General features: G+C 37.5%; 1 protein-coding gene across 1 annotated transcript; it reads right to left on the reverse strand.

The window, feature by feature from the left end:
* Positions 1-3464: 3464 nt before the first annotated feature.
* On the reverse strand, positions 3465-13498 carry eef1a1a (eukaryotic translation elongation factor 1 alpha 1a). Its single transcript, XM_056471576.1, has 8 exons — positions 13243-13498; positions 10778-10961; positions 10517-10696; positions 10103-10399; positions 7988-8138; positions 7637-7893; positions 7325-7559; positions 3465-4279 (listed from the first exon to the last, which is right to left on the reverse strand). The coding sequence occupies exons 2-8, from the start codon at positions 10919-10921 to the stop codon at positions 4155-4157; spliced, it is 1389 nt and encodes a 462-aa protein (XP_056327551.1). The 5' UTR covers positions 10922-10961; positions 13243-13498; the 3' UTR covers positions 3465-4154.
* Between the last annotated feature and the right edge of the window lie 63 nt (positions 13499-13561).

Consider the following 13561-nt stretch of genomic DNA (forward strand, 5'->3'; position numbering starts at 1 on the left):
TCTAGTATACCTAAAAAGAGCTTGGTTAGCTGGTTCAGGTGTGTTTATTTGGGGTTGGAACAAAAATATGCAGGACACCGGCCCTCAAGGGCCACGTTTGGACACCCCTGTTATAAGACATTAAGAAAGTGTTTAAAGGGCACCCTTTTTCCAGATTTAATATAAGTCTTTTGTGTCCCCAGAATGTGTCTGTAAAGTTTCAGCTTAAAACAACCATCAGAGTATTTGTTATAGCTGTCTAAAGTGTCTGTATTATAGCCGGTAAAACCTGGTTGCTGTTTTTTTGCACTGGGTCTCTAAGGCTAGTCCTCCCCGCCCACCGTTCCCACATGCCTGTCAACAACATGCCTCAATCGCTGCCTCAGGAAGCAGATCTCACATCGCGTTTGTTAGAAATACTACAGTAAGAACTTTACCAATCATTATTTGATACATTTTTTGTGAGTTGCAACAATCAGTCACACACAATGTCGTTTAGTTTCGCACTCTGTTTGCACGCATATGTGACAGGATACAGGTTAATCTCCACTGCTGTATGAATATCTGTTATGTTAATGTACAATATAAAGCTGATTTAACGTCCACTAACCGGGATTGAAGCGTCTTCCTTTATAATTGTTCTGGCACGCGGCTGTGCTGAAGTAAAGCTAAGCTATATTGCTGTAATTCATTACACACATGCTCTGTTTTAAAACATTTTAAACTTGTAAAACTTACTCTTGATCACATTTGATGATCCTAGCGAACTGTACAGACCTTTTATTCCTGGTTGCTTTGCGCTCGTCTGGTCTTGTTGATATGATTATACACGTGACTACCGGGACATGTTATTACGCGCAGCTGTCAATCAATTCGGTGGGCGGGGGGACCACACTCCTACGTTAAGTTGCGGTCGATCTGAAAACCGCTCCAATTGGGCCACCGTTTTTATGTAGTTAAATTTGAAAAAAGGGACTGGGTGTGTTTATATCACCCCAATATGACGGTCTATACACTATACCAACACATATGTCTGTCCAAACAGCTTGTAAAGTAGATTTTTCACCATAGGTGCCCTTTAATGCTAATAATATAATTTTGTAAATTAAGAAAACTACACCATGAGCCTACACAATTTACAAATCCTTTCTGCACACATATCTCTAGGGGTGGACTTAGTGATTTGGGGGTCCTAAGCAATTCCAGGTATGGGGCCCTAGCATTCAAACTCAAAACACTCTCGTTTTAGATGTATTTTTTCCTCTGTAGATTTTTGTTGTTATTGTTAAAATATATTTAAAGGGAAAGCTTTGTCTTTTATCTTCATTTATTCATTATCTTTTCGGCTTAGTCCCTTTATTATTCTAGGGTCGCCTCAGTGAAATGAACCGCCAACTTATCCAGCATATGTTTTACGCAGCGGATGCCCTTCCAGCTGCAACCTATCACTGGGAAACATCCATACACTCTTTCACACATATACACTACGGACAATTTAGCACACCCAGTTCACCTATATAACATGTCTTTGGACTTGTGGGGGAAACCAGAGCACCCGAAGGAAACCCACGCGAACACTGGGAGAACATGCAAACTCCACACAGAAACGCCAACTGAACCAGCAACCTTCTTGCTGTGAGGTGAACGTGCTACCCACTGTGCCACCCATCTTTTATCATCTTAATGTAAAATTAAATACAATAAATTCACAAATAAAAAACATTAAAAAACCAAACACGTTCACAAACTTACTATATGTTGGCCATACAGTATTTGTGATTAGATTTTATTATTTGCATGTGCAGTACGGAAGGAATCTTCCACTATTCATGGGGGCTCCCAGTTTTAAAAAGAAGTAATGTTAATCTTAATGACTCTTGACAGATTTGACAACATATGATAGAAATTGAGCTATTTGATTAATTTCCTGGCATTGATCGGGGCCCTCTAATTCCCTGGGGCCCCAAGTGGCTGCTTGCCTCGCTTATTGGTCTGCTCCTGCATGTCTCATGAGCTTTTATACCATGCACACGGACACAATTTACATATAAAGAAATATAATTAATATATGTAAACGAAAACAACAAAGCATGTTCTATAAAGCTCACCTTCTTCAGTAATCTCAATTATATTCTTTCACTTATTTCATAAACTCGCCAATAGTTACAGCAGATAAACATGACTATGAAATAGATTGTTGTACCATGAGGAAATTGAAATACCTAAGTATGGCGTTCTGCTGTCCCCATCTGTAACCATGGCCTTTGGGATCGTTAACTACATTTAAATAATTCCGGTTAACTTGTCCATGCTTCACCAAATGGCTTGGTAATCATTTTATAAGCCGTTCACTTGCGACATCTTGTGGCTAAAAAGAGTAACGATTCATTCAATCTACTAGACTTTTTTTTTTTTTTAAGATTTTCTGCCTGAAGGTAAATCCCATTTGAAAACATTTTTGGACAGTATAAAGTGTTTGTGATTTTGATTTCAACCCTTAATTTCATTAAGATTTCTACCAAAAGTGAGGCATTTGGGATACACAACAGACTTTGAAACTAAATTGAAGGCTTTGAATATGAAATGGCAAAGTATTATTTAATCTACCAACAGTTTCTATTACAACCTATTGCTTTTAAACTCTATTCCATTGTCTTTGTCTTATATAGAATCTAAACACAATACTCTGGGATTGTACATGATTTTTAAAGGATTAGTTCACACAAATGTGGGTTAATAACTCATGTTCTTAACATGGGGGTGGCATGGCAGGCCACCGGGAAATGTCCCACTGCTCCTTATTGTCAGTCTGCCCCTCCCCACAGGATCAATGCAGGGATTCGTTTTTCATTGTGGTCTTTCAGGAATCAGTCTCATGCACTCCATTCTTCCATGACCACCACAGCATCAGCCTGGGATATGGCCTGGTCCAGGTTTATGGATACCTTGGCATCATCTCTTCACAGGTCTTGGATTGCATAAATAGCACTGTATAGTCTCTATGGGGGCCTCGGGATGAGTATCCCCAACTCACCCTCTTGTCGTATTGGCGATAGTAAAATGCACTCAGAAAGACGTGTAAACAAAGATTTTGTTCTTGTAGTTTTCTTGCTGTAAGGGCTTTTGTAAATTTGCATGACTATTTTGACAATATTTTAGGTTACTTTTCTGTAATCTCTAGACCGTTGCTGTCTATAAAGGATGAGGGCGCTTTTGTCTAAAATTATCTTTAAATTAATGAATGTCTTAGGGATTGGAACAACATGAGGGTGAATAACAGAATATTCAGTTTTGGCTAAAGTGTTTTAGGTAGGCTACACATTGACTTAAAATCCAAATACTTGAAAACTCTTGGAAATAACCATTCAGTATTGGTATGAATGTGGTACTGAAGATTTCCAAATACAACCAATCATACACACTCATACAGTACATATCTTTACATATTATCATATTCAAAAGTAAAATGAACACAAACAACACCATTATGGTTGAGACATCTTTAATATGACATGAAAGCTTTTATTTTTTAAGAGTAAGGTGCAGTAGCTAATGCCAATTAAAGTCAACAAGTGCTTGTGCAGGGTTAGCCTACGCCAGTCAAAGTGCTAAACATAAAGCTGTCAGTGCACTGATGATTGCATGAACCCAGAACTGGGCCGATAAAGAGCTTAGTTTTATTTATTTTTTCAATATTTTCTTTGTTCTGCAAAGCTACACATACAGGTTCTCAAAGTCTACTAAATAGTGTCGTTTAAGTAGCTCACCACCAGTGGATACTGAACACATGGTTTTCTGCAAACAAGCACTAAAACAAGCGAAGACAACATTGTGAGAACCAGGCTAAAACTGCACTCCAGAGAAGGAGAGGTCAGACCTCTCAAGATTTTAAAAATCACATATGGTTTGGACAGCCATCATCGAAGAGAAGAGCACAACTATTAAAACGCTATTAAACAATGCATGGGTTGAAGACTTACGAGTTAACATACAAAGTCGAGTTATCTAAAGGACTGCTTTTGCTATTGGTTTTTTTTCCTTCTGATACTTTTGCGATGCATTGGAACTATTAAGCAGTCTCTGACTATGGAACCTAAACAGCCAATAGGATAGAAGAGCTGAATGACCTCTGCTTTTCCATATGTGTCTCTGGAGTTGGCAGTCAAACACAACATTCATTTGGCCTTCTGGGCTTTCTGGGCAGATTTGGTGACCTTTCCGCTTGTCGCGGTCTTCTTCTCCACTCCTTTTATCACTCCCACCGCAACCGTCTGACGCATGTCACGCACCGCAAAACGACCTGCAAACCCCCCAAAATTGTTTTAATCTAAGCAGTCATATTGAACCATCTCTAGAATTCTAAAATGGTTTCTTCAATGAGTTGTGCCCAAGTAAATAAGGTTTTCTTGCATAAACATCCATATACATTTTTGGAAATGTAACTATTTTCTGGAGAAAAAAAACATATAAAAGGCTTCTTCAATCACTTGTCCCTAAAGTTCAATTTATACTTCTGCAATGAGTTCATACTAATGGTCTGGCATAGCCTTTGCACAGTTGCAGACTCTTAACCCTCTCCTGATGCACATCTCTCAAAATATGTAGCTACATGTTGTGCCGACACTGGCATAAGATCTGTGATTGTTTGGCTAAAGCCTGATTTATACTTCTGTGTGATTTATACATGCGTATGCTCCGGTGCTGCTTGCTTGTGATCGCATAGCCCTCATTGCGGCCGTCGCTACAAATGCGCACCTCTCAAAAAATGTAACTACACGTTGCAATGACGCGTAGCGCAAGCTCTGTGATTGGTCGCTTTGGTATCGCTGACGAGTGTGTGGGCGGGACCGAGAGTCATGCAAACCTGTCAGAGCGAATGTTTACAAGTGTGGAGTCCCGTGAAGAAGCTTTAGATGGTAACTGTTGTTTTGTGTTTACTTTGATTAACGTTGTTGCATGTCTGCTGGTTTCCCGCCTCAAAATGACTGAGTTTGAGCTATTTCTACATAAGGGTAGTGTTCAGAAAAAAAAAAAAAAAAAACGGCAAAGAAACTCTACACAGAGGAACATAAAAACATAAAAACTTACTGCCAGCTAAAGTTTCAGAAGTGTTATTGCAGAACAACACAAACTGTGTGATTAAGTATAAATGCACGGCTACGCACAAGGCAGGTGCCCTAGGTCACGCCGATCACTCGACACAGAAGTATAAATCAGCCTTTAGAAGTAATGAGTGTGGGGCAGAGCTGAGAGTGGAGTTTGGCTGGTGCCTTGATTGTCACAGCTACCAAACCAACCAATCACAGAGCTATGTGTCTGTGTGACGAGCAGTTAAATTTTTTGAGAGGTGCACATCAGCGTCGGCGTCAGCTATGCGACCGTGCGAAGGCTGCACCGGAGCAGACGCTTGCACTTGAAGCAGAAGTATAAATCAGCCTTAACATTGTAATATTTTTTTAATTCTGCGATATATATATATATATATATATATATATATATATATATATATATATATATATATATATATATATATATATATATATATATATATATAGCGATATGAATACAATTTCACTAGATGCATTGAATAAATGTTTGGAAAGAATTTAACATTTTAGATTGATTGGGATGATTCTGTAGGAGAGTGCATACATTATAATAAACCATATACAAACATAGATGAATTGAATAGAGGAAAAAAAAAAATGAAATAAACAGCATCTTATTGTTATCCGAGGGGTCAAAACGTATTCAGGTATACAGTAATTGAATAATCTAATGTAAAATAACACTACATAGTCTTCATTTTTATAAACAATTCAATCAAATTAATCTTTCATTTTTAAAGTTACGAAAGGTACATTTTCTTAGGCCTGAATGCTTTTATAACCCTCATACAGTCACAGGCCTCAAAAACACTTGCAAAATGATCAACTGTATATGCAATGTTGAGTCTGGATTATAATTGAAGTCAGAATTATTAGCTCCCCTGTTTATTTTTTTCCCTAATTTATGTTGAATAGAGAGAAGATTTCAACACATTTCTAAACATAATAGTTTTAATAACTCATCTCTAATAACTGATTTCTTTTATCTTTGCCATGATGACAGTAAATAATATTTTACTAGATATTTTTCAAGACACTTCTATACAGCTTAAAGTAACTTAAAGTGATTTAAAGGCTTAACTAGGTTAATTAGGTTAAGTAGGCAGGTTAGGGTAATTAGGGAAGTTATTGTATAATGATGGTTTGTTCTGTAGACTATCGAAAAAAATAAGCTTAAAATGGTTCATAAAAAATTAAAACTGCTTTTATTCTAGCCAAAATAAAACAAATAAGACTTTCTCAAAAAGAAAAAATATTATCAGACATACTGTGAAAATTTCCTTGCTCTGTTAAACATCATTTGGGAAATATTTAAAAAAGAAAAGAAATTCAAAGGGGGGCTAATAATTCTGAATTAAACTATATTCGCGATAAGACTATTGTGAATGATCACATTGTGATATCCATGCTGAAACAATATATTGTGCAGCCCTATTAACAATTGTTGAGTACCACCGAGGAGCTCCAGATGGATACATCTGTTTGTTTACATTTGTTATGATAAAAGTTGCTGAACATTCTGTCCTCTTTTTTCCTCGAATGAGCATCAGTTTGAGCTGCTACTTCAGTAGTTTTGCATGCATTTCTGGCAAAAACACTGGCAAGCAGAAATCGACAGTGGACCATAGAAACCCCACTGCCTACTAGTGTTTATGAAGTGTTATTGCCAGAGCAGCACAGATGTAATGTAGAAGTATAAATGCTCGCAATGGCAAGATATGACAATCACTTAATGCAGAAGTATAAATCAGGGTTCGAAATCCCACACCTTTCTTGCAATTGACTTTAAACTCACAGTCTGATCTGCTTCCATCCAATCAACAAAAACAAAAAAGATTTTGACAGTCACAACCATTTTAAGTCTATTTAGTAGCCATAGGAAGAACTGTTTTATTTATTTATTTATTTTTATTGAATTGTGTGTGAATTGTTCATCTAAATTCAATCAATATTGGCCAAAATGATTCACCATAAAATGAATAAATAGATAAATTAGTCATTTCTGGACTAACTATCCCTCTACCATTTTATAAATACTGCAGTCAGGTAACAAGCAGCCATTAACCTGGCATTATTAACCCAAAAATCCAATTGTTTGGCATTGACTTTACTTTAGATCTGTAATAGATGAAGGACATACCCTATAAAAATATATAATTAAGTGATTTAAATCTATAAAACAACGAGCAATGAAGTATTGAGTTGATCTTGGGATACAAAGTTGAGATGGCACTTACCCAAAGGAGGATACTCGGAGAAACTTTCCACACACATGGGCTTTCCAGGGATCATTTCCACAATGGCTGCGTCTCCAGACTTCAAGCTCTTGGGGTTGTCTTCAAGCTTCTTTCCAGAACGACGATCGATCTTTTCTTTCAGCTCCGCAAACTTGCAGGCAATATGGGCAGTGTGGCAATCCAGCACAGGGGCATAACCAGCACTGATCTGCCCTGGGTGGTTCAAGATGATCACCTGATAGGACACAATGGAGTGTGTAACAACTATTCAGAATAGTAGAAGCAGTGAGAACAGATGTGAGTCAAGCTTACTTGAGCAGTGAAATTGGCAGCCTCTTGCGGCGGGTCATTTTTGCTGTCTCCAGCAACGTTGCCACGACGGATGTCCTTGACAGACACATTCTTAACATTGAAGCCAACATTGTCCCCGGGCAGCGCCTCAGAAAGAGCCTCGTGATGCATTTCCACAGACTTGACTTCAGTTGTCACGTTAACTGGTGCAAAGGTGACCACCATACCTGGCTTCAAAATACCGGTCTCCACACGGCCCACAGGGACGGTTCCGATACCTGGAGAAAACAATGCATTTCATTCAGCCTTTTAATCATAAAACATAAAGCCAATAGATCAAATGTAGGCCGTCTGGAATAGATCCTTGCAAACCTCCAATCTTGTAAACGTCCTGAAGAGGCAGGCGCAGAGGTTTGTCAGTTGGACGTGTTGGAGGCTGAATGGCATCCAAAGCTTCCAATAGGGTGGTCCCGGCTGCATTTCCTTCCTTGCGGGTAATCTTCCAACCTTTGAACCAACTCATCTAAAGTAAAGGTGTAGAAATCGAAGTTACTCATTGGAACTAAACAGCTGAGGTGCCATTTTGCTGAAATTGTCATAATGCTCCATAATGACATATGTAATCAAGGGTGGAACAATTTTGTGGTGAGGTGAAACGTTTTTTTTTTTCGTCTTTAAAGGGATAGTTCACCCAAAAGTTTGTATTCTGTCATCATCTGCTCGCTCTCATCTACTCTTGCTCAAAATCTATTGTAGTTTCATTATTCTGTTGAACACAAAAAATCATAAATATATTTTTTCTTACAAAAACATTGCAAGAATTAGATGTTTTGTTTCCAGTGAGGATTTGTTCATGCTTTTATCACCAGCAGGGTGGATTACTGTGATGCACTCCTCAATGGACTTCCCTAAAAAACAGTCAGGCAGTTGCAGCTCATCCAAAACGCTGCGACCAGGTTTCTGACCAGAACCAGAAAATCAGAGCACATCACACCTGTCCTCAGGTCTTTACACTGGCTCCCAGTTACATTCAGAATAGATTTAAAAGTATTATTGCTTGTCTATAAATTATTAAATGGCCTAGGACCTCAATACATTACAGATGTGCTCACTGAATACAAACCTAATCCCTCAGATCATTAGAATTAATTAAATTAAAACTCCCAAGAGTTCATTCAAAGCAGGGTGAATTCAGCTACTGCGGCCCCCACTGCTGGAATCAGCTTCCAGAAATTATCAGATGTGCTCCAACATTAGGCATATTCAAATCAAGACTTTTATTATTTAAAGTTTTTAAATTATTTAATCAATTTATTCAATTATTTTAATCAACTTATTGTGTTGTGTATTTTATTCCTGTTTATGTAAAGCACTTTGAATTAGCAGTGTGTATGAAATGTCCTATAAAAAAAACTTGCCTATATTGAAAAATACTGATTGCCAGGATCCATTAACTTCCTTTGTATTTTTTTCCTTCTATGGAAATTAATGGGATTATATGGTTATTTTTAGATGAACCCATTAAAGGGTAATGGGTATCGCTTTAAAGTGTAAATAAAAATGTCCTCATTTACACACACTCAAGTGGTTCTAGACTTTTTGAACACAAAACAAGACATTTTGAAGAATAGTGCAAACAGAAAAATACCATTGATGTCAATTCCCAACATTCATCAGTATATCTTCATCTGTGTTCAACAGAAGAAAGAAGCTCAAACTGGTTTGGTACAAGTCGAGGATGAGTAAATAATGGCATAATTAAACTTTATAAGTGAAGAATCCCTTTAATGCTTATATTTTGTTTGTAATAGATAGTTTAAAAGTGCTTTTCATTATAAACTCTAGAAGATTGTTAATAGGTGTTGCATTATCAATATATATTATAATATAACACTCATTCATTCATTTACCTACAGCTTAGTTTCTATTTCAGAGGTAGCCACAGCAGAATTTCACACACACACACACTCGTGCACTACAGCCAATCTACAGCCAATTTAGTTTATTCAATTCACCTATACAGCATGTCTTTGGACTGTAGGGGAAATTGAAAAATCTGGAGGAAACCCACGTGAACACAGGGAGAACAGGCAAACTTCACATCTGGCCCAGCCAGGATTCAAACCAGCAACCTTCTTGCTGTGAGGCGACAGTGCTAACTACTGAGCCACCCTGCTGCAAATATTATAACAATATATTATATTTAGTGATATGTAAAAAAAAAATAAAAAAAAATCAGTTCCCCACTGTATTTATTTGCTTTTTTGTTTTTGTAAACAGGCTAATAAAATCTATATTAATCAAAATGAGTATTAATTGGCCAATACAGTATATCAGTTATTAGTCATCTGTCAAGATGTCGATATCGGTCCATAGTTAAAGTACAAAGCTGATTAGATTTGGTTTTATTTTGATAATATTAATAACTTTGATTAATCATGCAGCCATAATCAAACAATCCTTTATTATAATCCTTATTGTACTTACATTGGGACTGGCCTCAAGCATGTTGTCTCCATTCCACCCAGAGATGGGCACAAATGCCACAGTGTCAGGATTATAGCCAATCTTCTTGATGTAGGTGCTGACTTCCTTCACAATTTCCTCATAACGCTTCTGGCTGTAACTGGGTTCAGTGGAATCCATCTTGTTGACACCCACAATGAGCTGCTTTACACCCAGTGTGTAAGCCAGAAGAGCGTGTTCTCTGGTCTGGCCGTTCTTCGAGATGCCAGCCTCAAACTCACCAACACCAGCCGCCACGATCAGCACAGCACAATCCGCCTGAGGGTCAGAGGAAACGGTAGGGATTATTATCTATATTACTAGTTTTTATGTTTATAAATATGTTTATAAATAGCAGCTACTGTTGTATTTTTGTGTGCCAGGAAAGGAGCTAACCTGTGAGGTTCCGGTGATCATGTTTTTGATGAAGTCTCTGTGTCCTGGAGCATCAATGATGGTGACGTAGTATTTGCTGGTCTCAAACTTCCACAAGGAGATGTCAATAGTGATTCCTCTCTCTCTTTCTGCTTTGAGCTTGTCCAGCACCCAGGCGTACTTAAAGGAACCCTTTCCCATCTAGGAATGACACATATCATATCAAAAACGGGAACATTTTTAGTTTTAGTGAGTTCAAATGTCTCCAATTTTCAATCTTACCTCTGCAGCCTCTTTCTCAAACTTCTCAATGGTCCTCTTGTCGATCCCACCGCATTTGTAGATGAGGTGGCCAGTCGTAGTGGACTTTCCAGAGTCCACATGGCCTATAACCACAATATTGATGTGGAGCTTCTCCTTTCCCATGGCTGATTGCTTTATTTAAAGTGCCAATGTGACTGCAAAGCTTTACAAACACCAACAATTTGTCACTTGTTCATATTCTACAGTATGATAGACCATTTCAATGTGGTCATGTCATTGGCCCATGAATATTTCCTGCTTGTCAAACTATTTCGTAACTGTGACAGTTCTTAAGGTAATTCTATCATAACTTAATGTTAAAATAGCTATCATAACATTATCAATATGTGGCTCTTTTTAGATTCTTGGAAGCTTTAGCAAGTAAAATGTAAAACAGGAAATACGTTGGGACCGTTGTTTTTGTTTACATTCCTCAAAATGGTCTGTAGACATACATTAAGGAAGATTTGTGTTACTTTGCTAATGTTCTGTGCTTTTAAACATATAATTCCAAACACTAAAAAAAGTGGCTATTTAGGTTGTGTTCACACATTGGTAAGACCCAAAAATGTTATATATTTAGTACTGGTTTAGTTAGTGTTCACGCTCATTTTTAAGAAATAACCTAAATATACAAAAAAAGAAAAGCTTTTTATAAAGTTTATTTTGCAAAGAAACTTTCTGAACGTGCAAAACATGCTGGTTGTATGTGTGCATATGTGATGGTATTTTTATCATTTGAGAATTCATGAACGCTTAGAAAATTTGCAATCGAAACACCATAAGAAATTTATCCATTGCATACACTAATAAAGACCAGCTGCAAGAAAATGCATTTTAGTGCAATGTGTAACAGGCAACATTGTGACTATGATGAGAAGCCTTCTTTCCTTTTGACATTGTGTCCTGTTTTTTGTTCATTTAGATGTGTTTGCTCTTTATTGTGTTCCTATTTAGGTTAGCTTGCACAGATTATATTATAAATGGACTGAGACCCATCTTGCAATATCGGAAGTGATCTCAGTCAGCTTGTTTGGTATACACCAAATTTCAGATGGCAGCCTTCATATTTGTCAAGTGAATCACACTGACAGGAATCAGCCTAGAGTTTGTTTTAATTGAACCAAATATTCCAAGTGTGAACACACCCCTGTATATGCCTCCAAAAAAATTATAAAATGAAATAAAATCAATTAGATTTTATCAGATACTAGTGTTTTTAAACACGATATTCTGAAAAAGATCATTTAAAAGAACGTCCTGGTTGTCCTTTTCCACTTTGATTATAAATAACAATGCAAAGACTTAAAATAGATTCAGAATCAACAAGGAAAACACCAACCAGCACATTCTTCAAAAATTCTCCTTTGGAGTTTTGCTGATGTAAACAAACTACAAGAGACATTTGAATGATCAATGACTTGTCTATTTTTTTGGGTGCAGTAATCTTAAATAATTACTTATGCACATACTAGCTAAGTAACATCCATGTCTCTGTGGGACTGCGGGATTTAAATGTCTTATGATTTGAATTTCACTCAGTTGGCACTGAAAGAAATTTGGTTAACAAATGTATTCATTATGCCTTTTTCCAAAATTCAGACAGCGCTGTTTATCATTCTGGGTCTGTTTATAGGCTTCTTGCCCTGCTAAGTAACTAGTAACTGCTTTAACAGATTGGGCATGCCTTCCTTCATGCCTGGTACATCTTTGTCCTGCAGACTCCATTTTGTAAAGATTCGCCTACCGATTTAAAAAGACTGGCAGCCATTTGTGAAACACTCATATATATACATTTTAAAAGAAGAGGAAGACAGTGTAGCAGCTAGAATCTGTATTACATACTAGAGATGCATTATTGCTAGGTTGCATCATAAGCCCAACATGCAAGATTCTTGCATCAGCATCATTTCAAAGAAGCTGATCAGTAATTCTTCAAGGACAGAATTCCAAGACGTTCCTTAAATGCAGGAGCCGGACTGCCATTAGTGCAAGGAAGCTAATTCCCAGCTTAACTTGAGAGGTTAACAGAAGAGCTATTCTTGTGGAGGTTACCTAACAGACGCATTCTGCTAAAAGGGCTGTAAATTATGGTTACAATCACATCAACCTGACACGACTTCAGACATTTATTTTGGAGTCAATTTGCTGAAAAGCATTACAATGTTAGTCGTGTACTGACAGCATGCGACAGAGATCATTCGGATGTCTAGGGGATTTATTATTGCAATCCCTTCCCTGCAGCTGCCGCCATGTTCTCTCATTGCCAGTCTGTATTTTAGCGCAGTGTCGCATTCAAACATCAGTAAACATATATTACGAGCGAATACTGTTTAGACAAAATCAATACCGACACGCCGTCTCAATTTAGAATAGCAGACGCGTTAAATGACTTCACTTTTAAGTACGCAAACGAACATGCGTGTGAAAGTGCGGTACTGTACCTGTGCGTGTTCTCGGATACTGAAGCGGTGCTGAAGAGACTGAGCGGCGCGTCTGATCTTGTTATAATACAGACTGAACATGCGCAGACGGCACTGCCTACACCAGTCTGAGGATGCTTGAGGTCAGACGACGATAATTAAGAAACGGCTAAATTATTTCTCATTTTGCGTAGGGTGAAAGCAGAAAGGTTAATGTTAATTTGTTCTGAGGACACGGCTTTAAACGTGTCAGGTGCACAAATACTGCAGAGATTTGATTATAAATGCGTTAATTATTCATTTCATGAAAATGTTGGATTTGTGCAGATCTTATATTAAA

This window comes from Danio aesculapii, chromosome 13 (genome assembly GCF_903798145.1).
Source record: "Danio aesculapii chromosome 13, fDanAes4.1, whole genome shotgun sequence".
NCBI classification, from domain to species: Eukaryota; Metazoa; Chordata; class Actinopteri; order Cypriniformes; family Danionidae; genus Danio; species Danio aesculapii.